This window comes from Ostrinia nubilalis, chromosome 9 (genome assembly GCF_963855985.1).
Source record: "Ostrinia nubilalis chromosome 9, ilOstNubi1.1, whole genome shotgun sequence".
NCBI lineage: Eukaryota > Metazoa > Arthropoda > Insecta > Lepidoptera > Crambidae > Ostrinia > Ostrinia nubilalis.
Window position 1 is genome coordinate 6,764,354 of NC_087096.1, and position 16,241 is coordinate 6,780,594.

Consider the following 16,241-nt stretch of genomic DNA (forward strand, 5'->3'; position numbering starts at 1 on the left):
CAACGAAGCCCATAATGATAATAAATTCAATATCCTCAAATCATGGGTTTCCGCGAGATAATACATTTTGCCTGTAAGGTTGCGATTGTAAGGGTGGGTTGCACCATCTTATTTTAACTTTGAAAAACGTCAAAAATCTGTCAAACTCCATACAAAAAGCACCGGTTATCGTCATAGTTACGGTCAAAGTTTGGTGGTGCAACTCGGCCTAAGTGTCCTCGTTTACGACGTATTTAAATTAAATCTGTCTGATCATTGTCCTAAATTTGGAACGAGATGTAGGTATACAGATACAGTGTGATAGGTCTAAACGTCGTTAGGGAGTTGTATAGAGGCGATTATTTAGGGGAAATGTACAGGCGGTATTTGTCTTTGGCAGGAATTGTCAGGGCATTGCTTGGTCTGATAAAATTTAAAGATGTAGACTGATTTTGAAGTGGGTAAAAAGTGACCAAGGTCTGACTAAAGAAAGAGAAAAGAAGAGGAAAAGTCTAAGTCATACGTTCGATAACTTTGTATCTTGATTGAATAATGTATTTTAATTTAAAGCGATTAATAAGGCTTCGCCATAAAGGCCTAACATTTTTTTAACCCACTTTTTGTGAGTGAGTGACACGGGAAAAAATAGATGAACAATTTATTTCAAAGACAACGAATGAACTTGTGATATTCGTCCTAGTTTGGAAGTCACTTTTTGTCAAAGAAAACTGTCTGCCCTAACATAATTAATAAGCACCAAACACTTTTTTAATTGGATTATAAAGGCTTCTGTTAGACAAAATTTATAATTAATAAACAAAGGCAAATGTAGGTACGTACTACTAAAGAGTCACAACCTAAAAACTTTTTCTTAATTAACAATAAAGACGTCTTCTGTTAGACAAAATTGTACATTGTCTCTTATATACTACACAAAGACAACTATATAGATACTTCTAAAGAGTCACAACTTAACTATAACCAAGTATTACATTATAAGGAGGTGGGTCAAATCGAACTTGACCTTACTTGAACCCATCGGCGTTGGTTTGGGTATTATCAGTCCCCGAGGAGGCCCTTTGAGCCTTCTTGAAAACGTAGTCAAGATTTCGTAAGCCAGGTCATAATCCCTGCTCTCAATAAAGCATTGCAACTAGAATAAAGGCGAACCAAGCTCGATTTTATTCGAATCAGCAAGTTACTCGTGTATTAATATTATTTAAGAATCATTCATGTATTTTTTTAACTTTATTTACCACTAGCTTTTGCCCACGGCTTCACCCGCGTGAAATTTAGTGTCACATATCGTAATAACAATAATACTGTAAAGTTTCAACAAAATCCGTTCAGTAGTTTTTGCGTGAAAGAGTAACAAACATCCAGTCATCCACACAAACTTTCGCTTTAATAATATTAATAGGATAACCTTGCTCAATTAAATATTTATGTTATTAAAACCTGAAGCAATATTGAAATTGCAAAAAATCTTCTTGTTTTTCTTACTACATCAATGCTATTACTGTGGCTCAAAAACCTCCAAGCTCAAAAATAATAATATAATTTTCTTGCCATCATAATGTTCTCATAAAATATGTTGAGCTTTTTATGAGACATATTTAACATTATATTATAATAATTTTATTATAAACCTCATTATATTAATATAATACTTACCATCGTATTTTCTTTTCTTATACTTAACGTTACTTGACTGAAAACCAAAACAACAATAGCATTTGACGACTTGTTAGAGAATCTCTCTTTGCCATCTGAAAAAAATGTTTTTAAAAATACGAAAAACGTTTCAAATAGTGACGACTTTCTCCAATTTCTGTTGTAACACCATAAATTTGACGACAATTCTTGTAACAGTTGTAATCGAGCCGGTGATTTAGTACACAGTGCGCTCGACCACCGAGATAGCTGCCGTTTGCGTTCATTAGGGCCATTAGTTTAATTGCTATGGTCAGCCGGCTAAGGTAAAGCTATGAATATTGAAATTTAGCCTTTATCGCCCTTACGATTTCATTTTATCTTTGCTAGGTACTTGTATGAAGCAAATTGAGATCTAATCTGAGTTCAGATTTGCAAAGATATTATTATGGTAATTTGTGTTTAATCCTTTAAACTTTTATTGAAAGTTCGTGAAGCCTACATAAATTATGTATACGCCTTATTTAATGTAATAGAGTCTGAAGGGAAAAAACTTAATAGGAAAATACAACATTATTTAAAAAAATATATAATAAGAAAAACAATGTTCAAAAATATCACGACGTTGAACACTGTGTTACTATTGAAAATTGACAATTATTACTGGAATGGAGGCCGCGTACCGGAAAACGCAGCTAGGGACGTCCACCCACAAGGTGGACCGACGGCAAAGGTAGCAGGAAGGCGCTGGATGCAGGCTGCTACCAACCGTGCGATGTGGAAGTCATTGGGGGAGGCCTATGTTCAGCAGTGGACGTCCTGTCGCTGAAATGATGATGATGATGACTGGTTTCGTTCCCCTATTAACTAATTAAATAAATAAATTACTTGTGGTTCCTATATTATTTAGTAAATAAAAAACATAGTATCACAATGTTAACCAGTTCGACGCCCGCATAATATCTACTTTACAACAATATCCGAGGCGGGTAAAAAAGGACACATCCACATAATAAAACGCTCCGCCCGGATTGGGCATAATGCTCACAGCGCACCTAACGATATAAACCTGGACTCCGACCATGGATATAGCAGACATCGTCGCTGCACGTAACTGTTACATTGGGCCATAAAAAAAGAGTATTTATATAGATCGGTAAACGGGTTTATGCATTCGAAATGTTAGGATAGAAATACCTACCATTTCTATTGGAAAATGTAAATAATAACTCGTTGTAATTAAACTAACTAAAAGCATAGTATTACATACAAGACATGATGAAGTATTTTGTATGTAGAGTGCTTTTAGTTCTTATTTTCAACTTTTATCGCATAAGTTATTAGATTTGGTCGTTCTAACAAGTAGAGTTTAAGAAACAGAAGTGCGATTGTGTAAAGTTGTTCATGGATGGACAATGAATACAATTGATCATCGATCGTATATCTAAATTCGAATTGTGTAATTTTGTCCATTCCATGAAGACCGAAAAGTGACCGGTCGTATTTAATCGTTTCATGGATTTGCGTTTTATTAATGAAAAACATTCGCTAAAACTCATTATTTTTTAACAAATAACAAATGAAATCCATGTTCAAATGCAGTTTTTTTAATAAAATTTTATGATTGCACCTTAATAACATACTTTTATTCATAAAAACATTGAATTCGAACTAAAAATTTACCTCTGCAAATCATATAACCAAACGCATAGAACGAATGAAATACGAGTTTCACTACCCGCCCCCAGGTGGCATACATACTTTAAGGCTAGGCAGGCTAAGTTGACTACTACTCTACAATAGGTGGCGTTAATGGACAACGAAAAACGACGTGAAATGTTTACTTCTTTTTATTTATTTATACTTTAATGCCAAAATTTTAACCTAAGGCGAACTTAATCTCACATTTAATCAATTATACATAAATAAGTGTTTTGAGAAGTAGTATTTTAATCTATGTTCTGTGAATGACAAGTGTTATCTGTCAAGTGTCAAAAAACTTGAAAAACTTTACTTTTACGAAGTTTGATTTTTGTAAAATTTGTTTATAAACACAAGTATAGATTATTACACTAAATTAAGGCATTCTATCAAAAATTAAAACAACCCAAGTTTCAATAACTACTCCTGTAACTTTGGTTTCTTCATATCAAATAATCAATTTCATTTTCAGTGCCAAAGGCAAGAATAATTGCCCACGCCAGATGGAGACCCAGCTAAATAATGTAGTAACAGCGCGTGGTCGTGTGATGAGGGTTCCTTGACTTGAGTTCTGGCGCAACACGTCCTGGGCACTATACAAGATTGGGGATGGGACGTCTAAAGAGGTGCAAGCAAGGAAAACGGTAAGGCCTATTTTATTGACATTAACCAATAAACTGTTCAACATACTTACACAACATAACATTATTATGACTCTTATAATGCGAACAGCTAGGGACTGGAATTTGTTGCCTGCTGCTGTCTTTCCCGAAGACTATAATCCGGGTGTTTACAAGGCGAGAGTGAATAGGCACTTACAGCGCAGATATGTACCATCCTAGACTGCATCCCACTTAACACTTGGTGCGATTGTGGTCAAATACCTGCCTCGTTATGCATAAAAAAAACAGTGACTAAGATTTATCACAATTTTTCAGCCACATTCTAGCTAGCAGCTAACATGTTTTTTTTGTTTCTCATTGCAGCTCTCGTCTTGCTCTACAGCACTTGCACTTGTCCCACCATCTACCAGTGTTGGAACTCTTCCAATAATTTCCCACACCCAGGTGGAGAATACTCCAGTTACTGCTACTGCTACTCTAAAATATGTAAGTTAAATAATGGAATATGATAATGTATGTTTATATTATTATTATGTATGAACAGTATGATTTATGTTGCACAAATAATAAAGGTATTTTTAGTAGCTTTTGCCAGCGGCTTCACCCGCTTAAAATTTAGTTTGTCACAGATTGTCATAAATTATAGACTGTATGTTAATCTAGGTTACAAACAATAGTACTGTTAAGTTTACACAAAATCCGTTCAGTAGTTTTGGCGTGAAAGAGTAACAAACATCCAGACATTATGACATCCAAACTTTCGCATTTATAATATTAGTAGGATAATAGATATGTGTTGTTGCTATATCCTAGCTAGCAGCTAACCTGTTATTTTGTTTGTCATTGCAGCTCTCATCTTGTTCTACAGCGCCTGCACCTGTCCTACCATCTACCAGTGTTGGAACTCTTCGAAGTGTATTAATGATTATTATTTTAGTAACCATAAAAGTTTAAAACAATACATTTTATTGCATAATTATTTGTTAGAAAAAACGACAAGTACAAATGAGTAGGGAGGCTGTTGATTTTTCATGGTTATTTTATATCTTGTTGATTGTTCCAAAAAAAAACTAAGTTTTCAAGAATGCTGTGATTAAAGTACCTATAGTATTATATTTAAAATGAAAACTTAGTTTGTAAAGAGACGAAGGCTGACCACAAAAGAAGTATTTATAGCTGTCTGTGTCTGTGTAAAGAATTTAAATAAAAAGATGTGTATATTTAAACAGCTTTCTTTATTTTATTAGTCATTTATTCCTGTAAATAAGCCCACACAGGGCACTTATGTCCCAACATAACTTTACCCTACCACTTTGGCAGTATTGTGGGTTAAGGCTGATTAAAATGTGTTAAGTAGATAAGTAGGTACCTACCTAACTACTTTATTGACTTAATTTTAAGTAATTAATTGCGTAGTACAAAACTTAGTAGTAAGTTTCAAGTCAAAATTTAGATTGTGCTTGTTTTAAGTACGTGCAATTTAATCACGTAAAATTAAGTGAAAAACACTTATCTACTTAACACGTGTAACTCAGCTTTTAGTGCTATAGTTGTTGATGAAAAAGAACTCTTGTGTCTCACTAAAACTTATTTCCATTAACACCAAGAACTCACCGCTTACCACACTTTATCTTTCAAAGAAATAAATTAACAATTTGCATACGAGGACGAGGATAGAATTACACCTCTATGAGAATTTATACGATTATCATGAGTTACGAGTCACCGCAATCATTTGACATTAGCAATGGGCTCATGAAACTTAGACAATTCGAATTTTCTGTCAAAATCATATTCATCATTCACTCATCGTATAAAATTACGATCAAATCGTTATCGTTTTATGAACTCCTTACACAATTAGAATTAGCCGTTTGACACATCATAACGTACGTTATGAACTGTCAAATGAATACGATTGCCTTAGACAATCGCACCACAGGTCATTTTTGAAACAGAAAAGTAGTTAACCTTTTTATGCGCAAAGTCGTTTTATATTTTAAAATAGAACTGAGTAATCTTTTAGTGTAAAAATAAATTTGTAATCAAGTTTCTGTTTGAAGCCAATGTTTGCTTTTCTTGCTCAAACGCGTTTCTAACGCGGGTTTTATGGCCCAAGTCTTATGGCTCTAGGAATACGATATGCCACGGCCGCACCACCAGGTATTACCCGTTTTATTACATCCAATTTTATTTTATGTCCCCTTCATATTCCTATTGATCGTTCCGATAGATCTTTTAATGCATTAAAATCTTTATTTGACGGTTCGAAACGGTTATGTAATGATCTGGGTGATGGTGTCTGACGTTATTGGAAGACAGTTAAATGGTTAAGTGGCTCATGAATTTATGGAATTGACTAATTTTAAGTATTTTTGGGTATGGTTTTATTGCGATTTTTTTTAAATTTAAGTGTTGATTTTAAGTACGTTATGAAATACTGAGTATAATTTCATTACTTCATCAAGAATTTTTTTCAGTTAAATATACATATTATACTTACTCGCAAAATTGTGCTTCGAACTTCATTTCTAAATCAAATTCTGGCTAAAAACACAAATAATCTTACGAAACTAAAACAAAATCAACATTTTACTTAGGCTGGGTTGCACCATCTTACTTTAACTTTAACAAACGTCAAGAATCTGTCAAACTCCATAATAATATAAAAAGCACCGGCTATCGTTATAGTTACCGTTAAAGTTAGGTGGTGCAACTCAGTCCTTAGTCTTTCATTTGTTTGTTTCATAACCCCTAGAGCAAAGGTTAGTCTAGCTAGGTCGATGTCACACAAAATGTAATAAATCTCAATTTTTGAAATAAAACATCTAATTCGAAAAACACGCACGCCTCAGTTGTCATGAAAAGAAGGCAGTCAGTTGATGATTAATTTTAATGTAAATTTCTAAGTATTTTATCTTCATATTGATCAATTCCTCATTATAACTTTTAAACCCACGGAATAAGAGACAGGCAAACTAAAAATTTTTCAACACCATTTAAGTTTGTCTGATTTACCTTAACGTAACGCTATTTCGATTAATGAAACCACCGTCACAACAATCTGGGTAGTAGCTATGCATAAACACAAATACATACCTGTATACATCTATTTATTTACACACGATAGTCTGCTGAACCGCACGGTACGTTTAAGGCCAAGGCAGAGGGAACGCGTAACCACACAGAATCATGGCCAGACCAGTTCTAGGCTAATGTATGAAGTCATGTGTGGCATTTCTTATAGTTTAAGTACAACGTAAAGTATGGAAACTCATCTTCTTGACGATAGTTACTTTGTAAAAAAATCGTTACATTCAGTTATTATTTTTATTCCAACAGGAACGGTCTGATGAATAGGAATCGCTACCTAAAGATAGAAGGAACTTAGGAATGCCTTAATTGTTATGTATAAATAATCCGTGTTTCTAGTTGTTTTCATTGGAGTCTAATAAAGTGAATCAAACTATTTACGATATCTATCATTGTAACCATGGATACCGTTTAATTTTAATTATTACTATCACAATCAAATAACTTTAGCAAACTAATTGATCCAATAAGCGTAGGTATCTAGAATGCGTGTAAATTGAATTTGGTATAGATCTATATCAAGATTGTTGTTAACTCAAAATAATGAATGTTAAAGTAAAAGATAATGATGGCTTACCACGCGGAGACTTGTCTGCCAGCTTCCCTGAAACATAAAACAGCCTGCATAAATGACAGCACTTTGTTTAGAAAAAAACTTTAACGATCCCGTGCAAAAGTTCGTACGGTTCTCAAAAAGAACGTTGTTTCAAAAAATTCTAAAGCTTAACATGGTGGTCACACCCCAAGGAATTATAAAGAGTCACAAAACAAGGCAGATAACGGCGGCTTTTGAAGAAATCCTGAATCCGCTCCGAACTAACGAGTACAGCCCTATCTGCCAAACAAACTGTAATAACAAGCACACCTTAACACGCCTGCGATAAATCCGTTCTGTTTGGTGCAAACTACAAGGCGGGGACGGATTTACGCTGCTTCTGAATCGACGATCAAAACTCGATTCAACTCGGACACGGATCCATGCAATTAAGGTCTATTCTTGAGTGCACATTGCATGAGTTTCCAAACACGGACCAGAAAATTTCACACGTCACAACGCTGTTTGAACACTGAGGCACAGGTGACACTTGATTCATGTATTTTGTTGCAAAAACGCTCCTACTACAAATACAATAAATGTTTTATGTACCGCCGTTTATACATTAAAGGAATTTCGTCAGCTGAAGTCTTACACACTGTTTTAAAATTACAGAATTTTATTGATTAGGACTGTAAAATAGCAACAACAAAGAGTGCTTTTATAATCTTATCTTAGCCAAAGATTAATCTTAGCATAAAGTAAAATTTTCGTACCCTAATTTCCTAACGAAAATTACTTATGTCGAAAACTTGAGAATTTAATTTGAGCCACACTTCTCACTCTTTCAAAGCGTCTAATTAATAATCTTGTTAGAGACTTCATTATTTTATTCCAACGTTCTTCAAGTTGTGAATTGAAGACAATGGTACATCTTAAGAAGTGTCTTGAGACGCAATGAAGTGGGAGAGAAGGTGTTATAAGATAAGGCATGGGCCAGCATTTTCAGCTTACTTGTCATAATTCAGCCCTGAACGTAGCTAATAAAAATAAATTTGAATTTATTTATTGTTTAACTAAGTAGCTCACCCGGCGAGCTTCGTACCATTAATGTTAGAAATAATGTAGGATTCTAATAGTGACAAAATTTTACAAATTAGTCCAGTAGCTTCGGTACTTATTCAATACAAACAAACAATTTAAAAAAATATCTACTTTTCAAATGTGAGGATTGAAAGAACTATATGAGCCTTTTGCGTCTTTATTGTATGGATATTTTTTTACTTTCTGAATTTTCTGCTTCAAATAAAATGACTGGTGAGCCACAGAACTTTTGTTACTAATCGAGCTCTTATTTAGGTATTTATCCTTAATTCCACAAAAGAGACAGAAATTATTGTAATAACAACTTCAAAAGAGCTCTAGATTACTGTGTAATAAATCCTGTAAGTATTAATTAACCTTTTTTTAGTTTCTGTTCCTTATCCGAGTTGCAGATTCGAGACAAAAGCAATCTCGGCCAAAGGAGCTATCTCGGGACCTCGCAATGAAGAACGATTGAAAAGGTGGGGTTAGATAAGATTCTTTTACAGCCAGCGTTTCAGCCCAGACATACAAAAGTAAATTTCAACCTGGTTTAGTGTAATAACTGAAGGACGCGTTATCTTCATCCTACTGTTTCCTTTTAATGTGCCGACAAAACAGTAAAATCTTTAATTTTGGGAATTATCCTTCTTTTTCAGTTTGGGTGAACTGTCGGGGAATCGAACCTGGACCAGGGTCAAGAAAATAAAGTCTTTTGCCGCTAGCATTAATGTAAAGAAAGAAATCGTGGCTCTACAACGGAATAGCGAGCGCAATCAAACTTTCGTCTTTTGCTTACCTACTAAACTTCGCCTTGGCACCGGCTGCTTTTTTTAAAATATTCCCGTATTGAACATGCTATGGTATAAAGCATACTGCCTGTTTTAATCTTCAGTGCATCTGATCCAATCTAGTGTCTACTCACGCTATACGATAATGTGACAGAATATCCTAAATTCTCCCATTAAAGATGCTTCTAGAAGAAAATAATAAATATCTAAAACCCCTGTTTTACGACTTCATGTGACGTCAAAAGGCAGTTGTAGTGGGCGGTGTTAGGCTAAGGTTGGGTTGCACCATCTTACTTTGACTTTATCAAACGTCAAAAATCTGTCAAACTCCATACAAAAAATAACGGTTATCGTTATAGTTACGGTCAAAGTTAGGTGGTGCAACTCAGCCTAAGTGTATCAAAATACAGCAGTATCTTCCTATTAATACACTCCAAAAAATCCTCTTAAAAGATCAGCGCACGTACAAAGAGGCTTAAAGGGTTTCTGTACTTGGGAAACAAAGCAACACTCGTAACACCGATATAGAACTTTTGCTCTTTTGCGTCTTATTTGATGGAATATTTTATAAACCTAGTAATGATGTTATTCAAATATCAGAATATTAGTTTATTTAAAAAAAACTTTGTTGCAAAGAATTTATATTCTACCTATAATTTTTGTTCATGCTAGTGCTTTATTTACAGAACTTTGTAGACTCTATAAAACTAAAAAAAATATTCAGGTTGTTGACGTACAAAAAGTTTTAATCCCAGTCGTTATACTTTTTAATTCTAGTGATTAGATGACAAAGTTTTTCAATTTTAACTAAAGTAGGTACCTATTATTTTATTATAATTCTTTCCTTGATTTTTTACTTACTCTGAAATACCATTCTATATTGTGTGTGTATGTTAACATTGTCAAGTTGGTATTCATGTTTAAAACATTTCAAATTACAATATTAACCTGCCAAAACATCTCTACACTACACTGTAAGCATGAAACAATACCTAATATTTAGATAGAAACTCGCAAAGTTAACAATTTTCATCCTATACGTTATGAAACCAATATGTTTAGCTTGAGAGCTCGCTCGAGGAGTAGCAGATATCATTCTGAATAAGAGTGAACATCGCGATAATATTATAGTTTACAACGAGGTTCGCAACGCGAAACCCGTCGAGGGCCGCCTTTGATGCACGACTGAAGTTCGATTGATATCGTGTGAAGACGGTACGAGTATGCTCATAGAAGGAGCGGATGGGGAACCTAATAAGAATATGCAAAATTTTAAGACTTCTTAACATGGTAATACTCGTTGAAAAGGAAAGGACAAAGCCAATTTAATAAACTCAAATTACTGCTCATAAGAAAATCTTAATAAATAAATAGAGGTTTCAAATAGTCATTTATCATTATGTCGTTGTTTAACACTCCAATTTGCCAATTCGCTGTTTCGCTGTACCCTAACTCTGCCTGACAGACAATTGCAAAAACGGGCCAACAAAAAAACAAAGGACGAATGAAATGGGGCCGCATTCCTTCTAGTGTCCGTATCGAGATAGCCTTTTGTCACTTCTGTTTTGATCGTCGCTTGTTTTATTTTTCCTCCTCGCCACCTTTTTTCTCGGACTTTTACAACGGCCAGTACGCATGGTGCGAGCAAAATGGCCGTTACTATTTATCGGTATTAGCTTTTTTGTTCCATTCTTTTTTTTTGCAAAGGCATATTTTCATATTACAGCCAAACCAAGTCTTTATATATTTTTGCTAGTTTAAACTTAATTATATGATGTAAGTAATGAATAATGATAGTAGATGAGATTCCTCTCTTTCCCTTCATGGACTTTTTGAGAGAATTTGAAAACTAATGTTGCATTGTTTTGTTTCATTTGCATAAAACTCATGCACGTTCACGAGATCACGAGCACAAAGGTTAGTAATCCACCAATAAATTACATTAGAAAAAAACTAATATGACGCTTCACTTTCCCGCCAAAAAGTCTGTTCAGTGTTTGTTTTTTCCTCGCTAACTTTTTTATTCCGCCATGTTTAGTTTATGACTAAGACGCATACGCGTGAAAAAAAAAACATAAAATCGCATTGGCAAGGTTCCACGACCTTATATCTGGATGCGACTGACTGCAGACCGTCATGCATCTTCACATAAATTATTCCTCTCTCGTGTTTCGTATTCTGTCGCATATCGAATCCGTGTCAGCTGTAACGGTGAGACTTACTTACCAATCTTATTAAATTTGACTGAGAATATCAATTTCAACTCATATGGAATGATAATTCATTTCTTCGGTGTTAAATTCGCATCGTGGTTCAAAATAATTTTGGAAAAAGTTTTGAAAGTCTGAAATTCTGCAACATTTTGTAACATTCGAGCGTGCTTAATAAACCTGCTAAATGCAAAATTAAAGCTGCACTGAGTCGCCAAAGAGAAAATTCCAACTGTTTTCAGAAAGAAAGGTAAAATATGCTTGACATTCTGTTTGTAAAGGACAATACAAAACTAAATCGCCTCATAAATATATGAAAGAGCCATCGGGGCCAACTGGCATTTCCTGGATTCCAGGATACAGACGGACGGAATCTTACTTTCAAATATGCAAACGGCTTACGTAAGTACACATTTAAAGAACCTAGCCGGGGCTTTGAATTTTTGCATCCACCGCTATCCAAAATATGGGCTGTTGGTCCACGAATGGAAATTCCAAACCCTTTTGAACCGACAACATGTTTAAATACGTTTAATGTGGAAATTTTTCGATTTATTTCATTAGAATCAAGCAAAAGGTTAAATTTCCCAGGCATTTTTATCCTATTTTTTTAAACAGATATGTTTTAGTTTTTTTTCCTAATAGTTTTAACATAAGACGTAAGTTCATTTTTGGACATCTGTCTCTATTTAAATAATACCATTTTACCAACACAAATTCATTAAATGCAAAATGCTGTTTAAATCTTCTTGAAAGTTTATTAATATACTCGAATGGTTTAGTACAGTGTCTATTATTACCCATCTAAACCTTTCCCCAAAGTTAATGTTAACAAACTCTCGTTTATCACCAGCCACTTGTAATTTACGACATTTAGGTGTAAACATGGAAATATAGATGCATATTAATAAACTTTATTTAATTAGTTTGGAGAACGGTTTAAATAACTTTTCACAATATTACTAAAATTGTACTGAAATCAAAAAAGTACAAGTATCTATGTCTAAAATTGGGCATTTCACCCTGAGACTTACAAAGTATAATACAAACACACACGAATATTCCGTTCCTTATATCAAACTTTCACAACAAAACTTCATTGTGTCTGAAATACTGTCCATGAAAGTGTTAAGAAGCATTTTTATTTCTTAAATCCTACTGCCTTGATTCCTTTGCCACAGCCGCGAAAAGAAACAAGATACGTTTTCGGGAGTAATGCCAAAACTTTAGCAGCAAACCTAGCTTAAGACCTTAACAGAGGCAGTGGAAGAAGAGTCTTAGTTAATTTTATGCCGTTCACGGCTACTTTAATTTCGCGCTTGGCTGATAATTTTCTGGCGCCGGCACTCATGGAGAAAATCTTTGCAAAAGTTCCTGTTGCAAGTATTATTTTAATGCAGGCGCAGTACTCGTACACTGACGGCATATTATTGATACTTTAGTGCACTAAATAGCGTATATCACAGATAGCGTATATCTGAATATTGTACGCAGGGGTTTGGCTGTATCTGATCTGTAGGTATCCATCGCATTGATGCGATAAAAGTAAGTGAAATGTTCGATTATTGATGTAGGAGTGACGACAATGTGGATTTTATAAGATTTTTCATTGATATTTCTAGCCCGTTTTCATGATTTTAGTTACATCTGTTAAATTGCTTTTCTGATTCAGTCTTTCCTTAAATCTTAATAAATCACACTTCGCTTATTTTACCTTCACTTAGTCGTTGCTCGTCGTCTCTTTTACACTTACATAAATCACTCTTGCAGTCTCTGTCATGACTCATGCCTCCATTCATTAATCAATTCATTCACTATTCTTACGTCATCGACTGTAAATCCATTATCTCACTTTATGTGTCCAAAATCCCAAAAACTGTTTAAGAACTTCAGTAGCTCTCAAAATCGTCCCATTTACGCAGTTACGGCCAAATCCGAAGAAACAACATTAGTTTCTGACCCAATTTATTTATATTGGTCTGGATCAGGCCGATAACATAACTCAATGTCAAATAAAAAACCGGCGTTCAGAAGTTAAACCGTACACTAAATCAGAAAGGTTCAGTTGTTATGAAGATTGGAATCGGTGTAATAACCGTAAAAACACGCATAAACCTCATCGAAATCGCAAAGCTAACATCCAGGCGTGTATGAAAAACACCGTTTTAGGTATATCGCTCATTTATATTTTGGGATTGCTTTAACAGCCATTGCTTTCACATTAAATATTAAATTCAATCTGCATACGTCATTATAATTGGAATTATTTCGCGTAAACACTCCAGATTTTAAATTTATTAGCACATACTCGCTGACCCGCCGACATGAGTTGTCGAGTCGACTTTAGATAAAATTGTCAAGTCCTAGAAAGTGCAGTCATCCAAATGATGCTTTTGAAATAAAGCAGCCGGGCTTTAAACGGGCTTGGTGTTTAGAGTTCTTTAGGCTACATAATACTAAAGACACCATATAGAAATAAATTAAAATGTTTGATTAAAATGATTTAATTCATTCTTTACCATTCATGATGAGCACAATTTTTTTTTTTCCCGGAGTATGAGTATGATGTTTAATAACATTATGATTTAAAATGACCATCCGTTAGTCGACATACTCAGTACAAGATCTGCTAAGTTTGTGGCTAGGTATTTTGTATGGAATGATTGGGAGTTAAACTAATTCTTAAGACATTTGAGATAAAAAGGGCAGCCTGTTTTATTTTTTATAAAACGATTTTAAAAGTCAAACGTTGTTTTCGGTGTATCTGTTTACAGACCGCGTAAGCTTTTAACTGGCCAATTTAAATATTTATTCAAAGTAGGTATACTCGTTTTCCGCCTATTTGCTCCCAAAAGTAGATAATTGAATTGTGGTTAATGGATCCATTCAGTGGTTTGGAAAATACCTCCCTCAGATACAACTGCGCTTGAACATGTTAAACTAATAGTTGACAGTCACGTCATGAGACTTTATAATGCGTCTCGTTAGAACTTGTTTGGTATCCATTCGGTCTAATGTATAATTCGGTCCAAGTGGTCCAAAATAAAAATGTATCCTACTTAAGTATTGCTAATTTGTCTTTTTCGTAAGACATTCCGCTGTCTCTTTATTTAAAACAACATACGAGTATGTTGTTGTTATAACTAACACTCTTTTAGCTTTGTCTATTTCTATCAAATGTAAATTTCACCAAGACAAAAAGAAACAAAATAGTATCGTAGTTGAAACAGACCATTGAAATTTTATGAAAAATACCCGCATTTGTATTGAAAATACACAACCTACGGCAGATATTTCACATTTTTCAGCACACAAAATATAGGCGCATAAAACTTACCATCTTTCTTTTTGGGACTATCGCCTTTCCTGCTATAATTACTAGAACCAACTTTGCATGAACTGCTCGTATGATTGAACATGTTTTCGCGAGAGCACTTTTTCACCGCAGCACAAAAATGTCAAACACTGCACCGCCAAAGTTGAAAAGTGTGGTAACTTCGTTAAAAACGTTATAGCTTCACTTTTGTATTTTTGCCCGCAAAATGTTTCGAATATGATCGTAGTGGACTCTCGTAAAAGCGAAACTAAAATTCACGGCGCGAGCGCGGCCTAGATGTGTTATTTTTGTTCGCCGCTCCCGCGTGTTTATTCAATTTTAATAAAATAAATTTTCGTACATGGCTGCTTTGCCTCTCGACCCGCGAAAATATTTTTCTACCGCAGACCACTTCGTTGAGATTTTTGTAAATAAAAACACTGGAGAGAGCATGTGACGGCTGTTGCGGTAATAACTGTTGACTGAACAGTTCATTTGCGGTACGGTAGAATTAAATTGACTGTAAGGTGCAGAATATAAGTATATTCTTTGCAAATTTTGTGTACTTTATGATATTCTCACTATGAACATAATTAGTAAGTAGGTACCTATGTTATATTTACCAAAAGGTTAAACAAAAAAAATTCAACACGAGCTCTGGACATTCATTGTGGAATTCATAATAAATAATAGCAACATTTTATTAAAACATTTGCCAACTTTGACAATATTGCTTAACTTTATTAGTATTTTTAGTTCACTTTTATCAAAATGTCTTGAATTTATTGAGTGAATAATTTATAAAGCCTGTTCCTTACTCCCTAAAATAACGATTCCTATTTTCACTTACATCGGCTATGTAAAGACCGACCACAAAATTTAGGCTCATGTTTACATGGCTTCATAAAATCGAAAACGCTTATTTTCCTTTCGTGTAATGATGTTCATTTGTTTTCTTGTTATTTCAGGAGCTAAAGTAATTTTTAACCGACTACAACAAAAGGAGGAGGTTCTGAATTCGGTTGGTAAATTAGGAATTTTTTTGTTATATTTTAATATAAAAAAAGCAGAACATACAACGTTGTTACAACCTTTTCTTTAGTAATTTATGTAAAAGTAACAATATTTTAAAATAAAATTACGCAAATTAACGATCGTTACGTAAACCAAATCAAAAAACACAACTCTGTAAAATAGACTTGACGCTAACAATTTCACTAAACAAAGGCACCTTTCCAAATCAATCAAATTATATTT

General features: G+C 34.2%; 1 protein-coding gene across 1 annotated transcript in view; it reads right to left on the reverse strand.

Annotated features, from left to right (window-relative positions):
• The window catches only part of LOC135074513 (voltage-dependent calcium channel gamma-3 subunit), a 123,567-nt gene extending 108,242 nt beyond the window's left edge, over positions 1-15,325 (reverse strand). Inside the window, exons 1-2 of the mRNA XM_063968821.1 lie at positions 15,006-15,325; positions 7,627-7,653 (exon numbers count right to left, since the gene is read on the reverse strand). Of these exons, the coding sequence (XP_063824891.1) occupies positions 7,627-7,653; positions 15,006-15,087 (109 nt within the window). The 5' untranslated portion in view covers positions 15,088-15,325. The remainder of the gene's footprint in view (positions 1-7,626; positions 7,654-15,005) is intronic.
• Between the last annotated feature and the right edge of the window lie 916 nt (positions 15,326-16,241).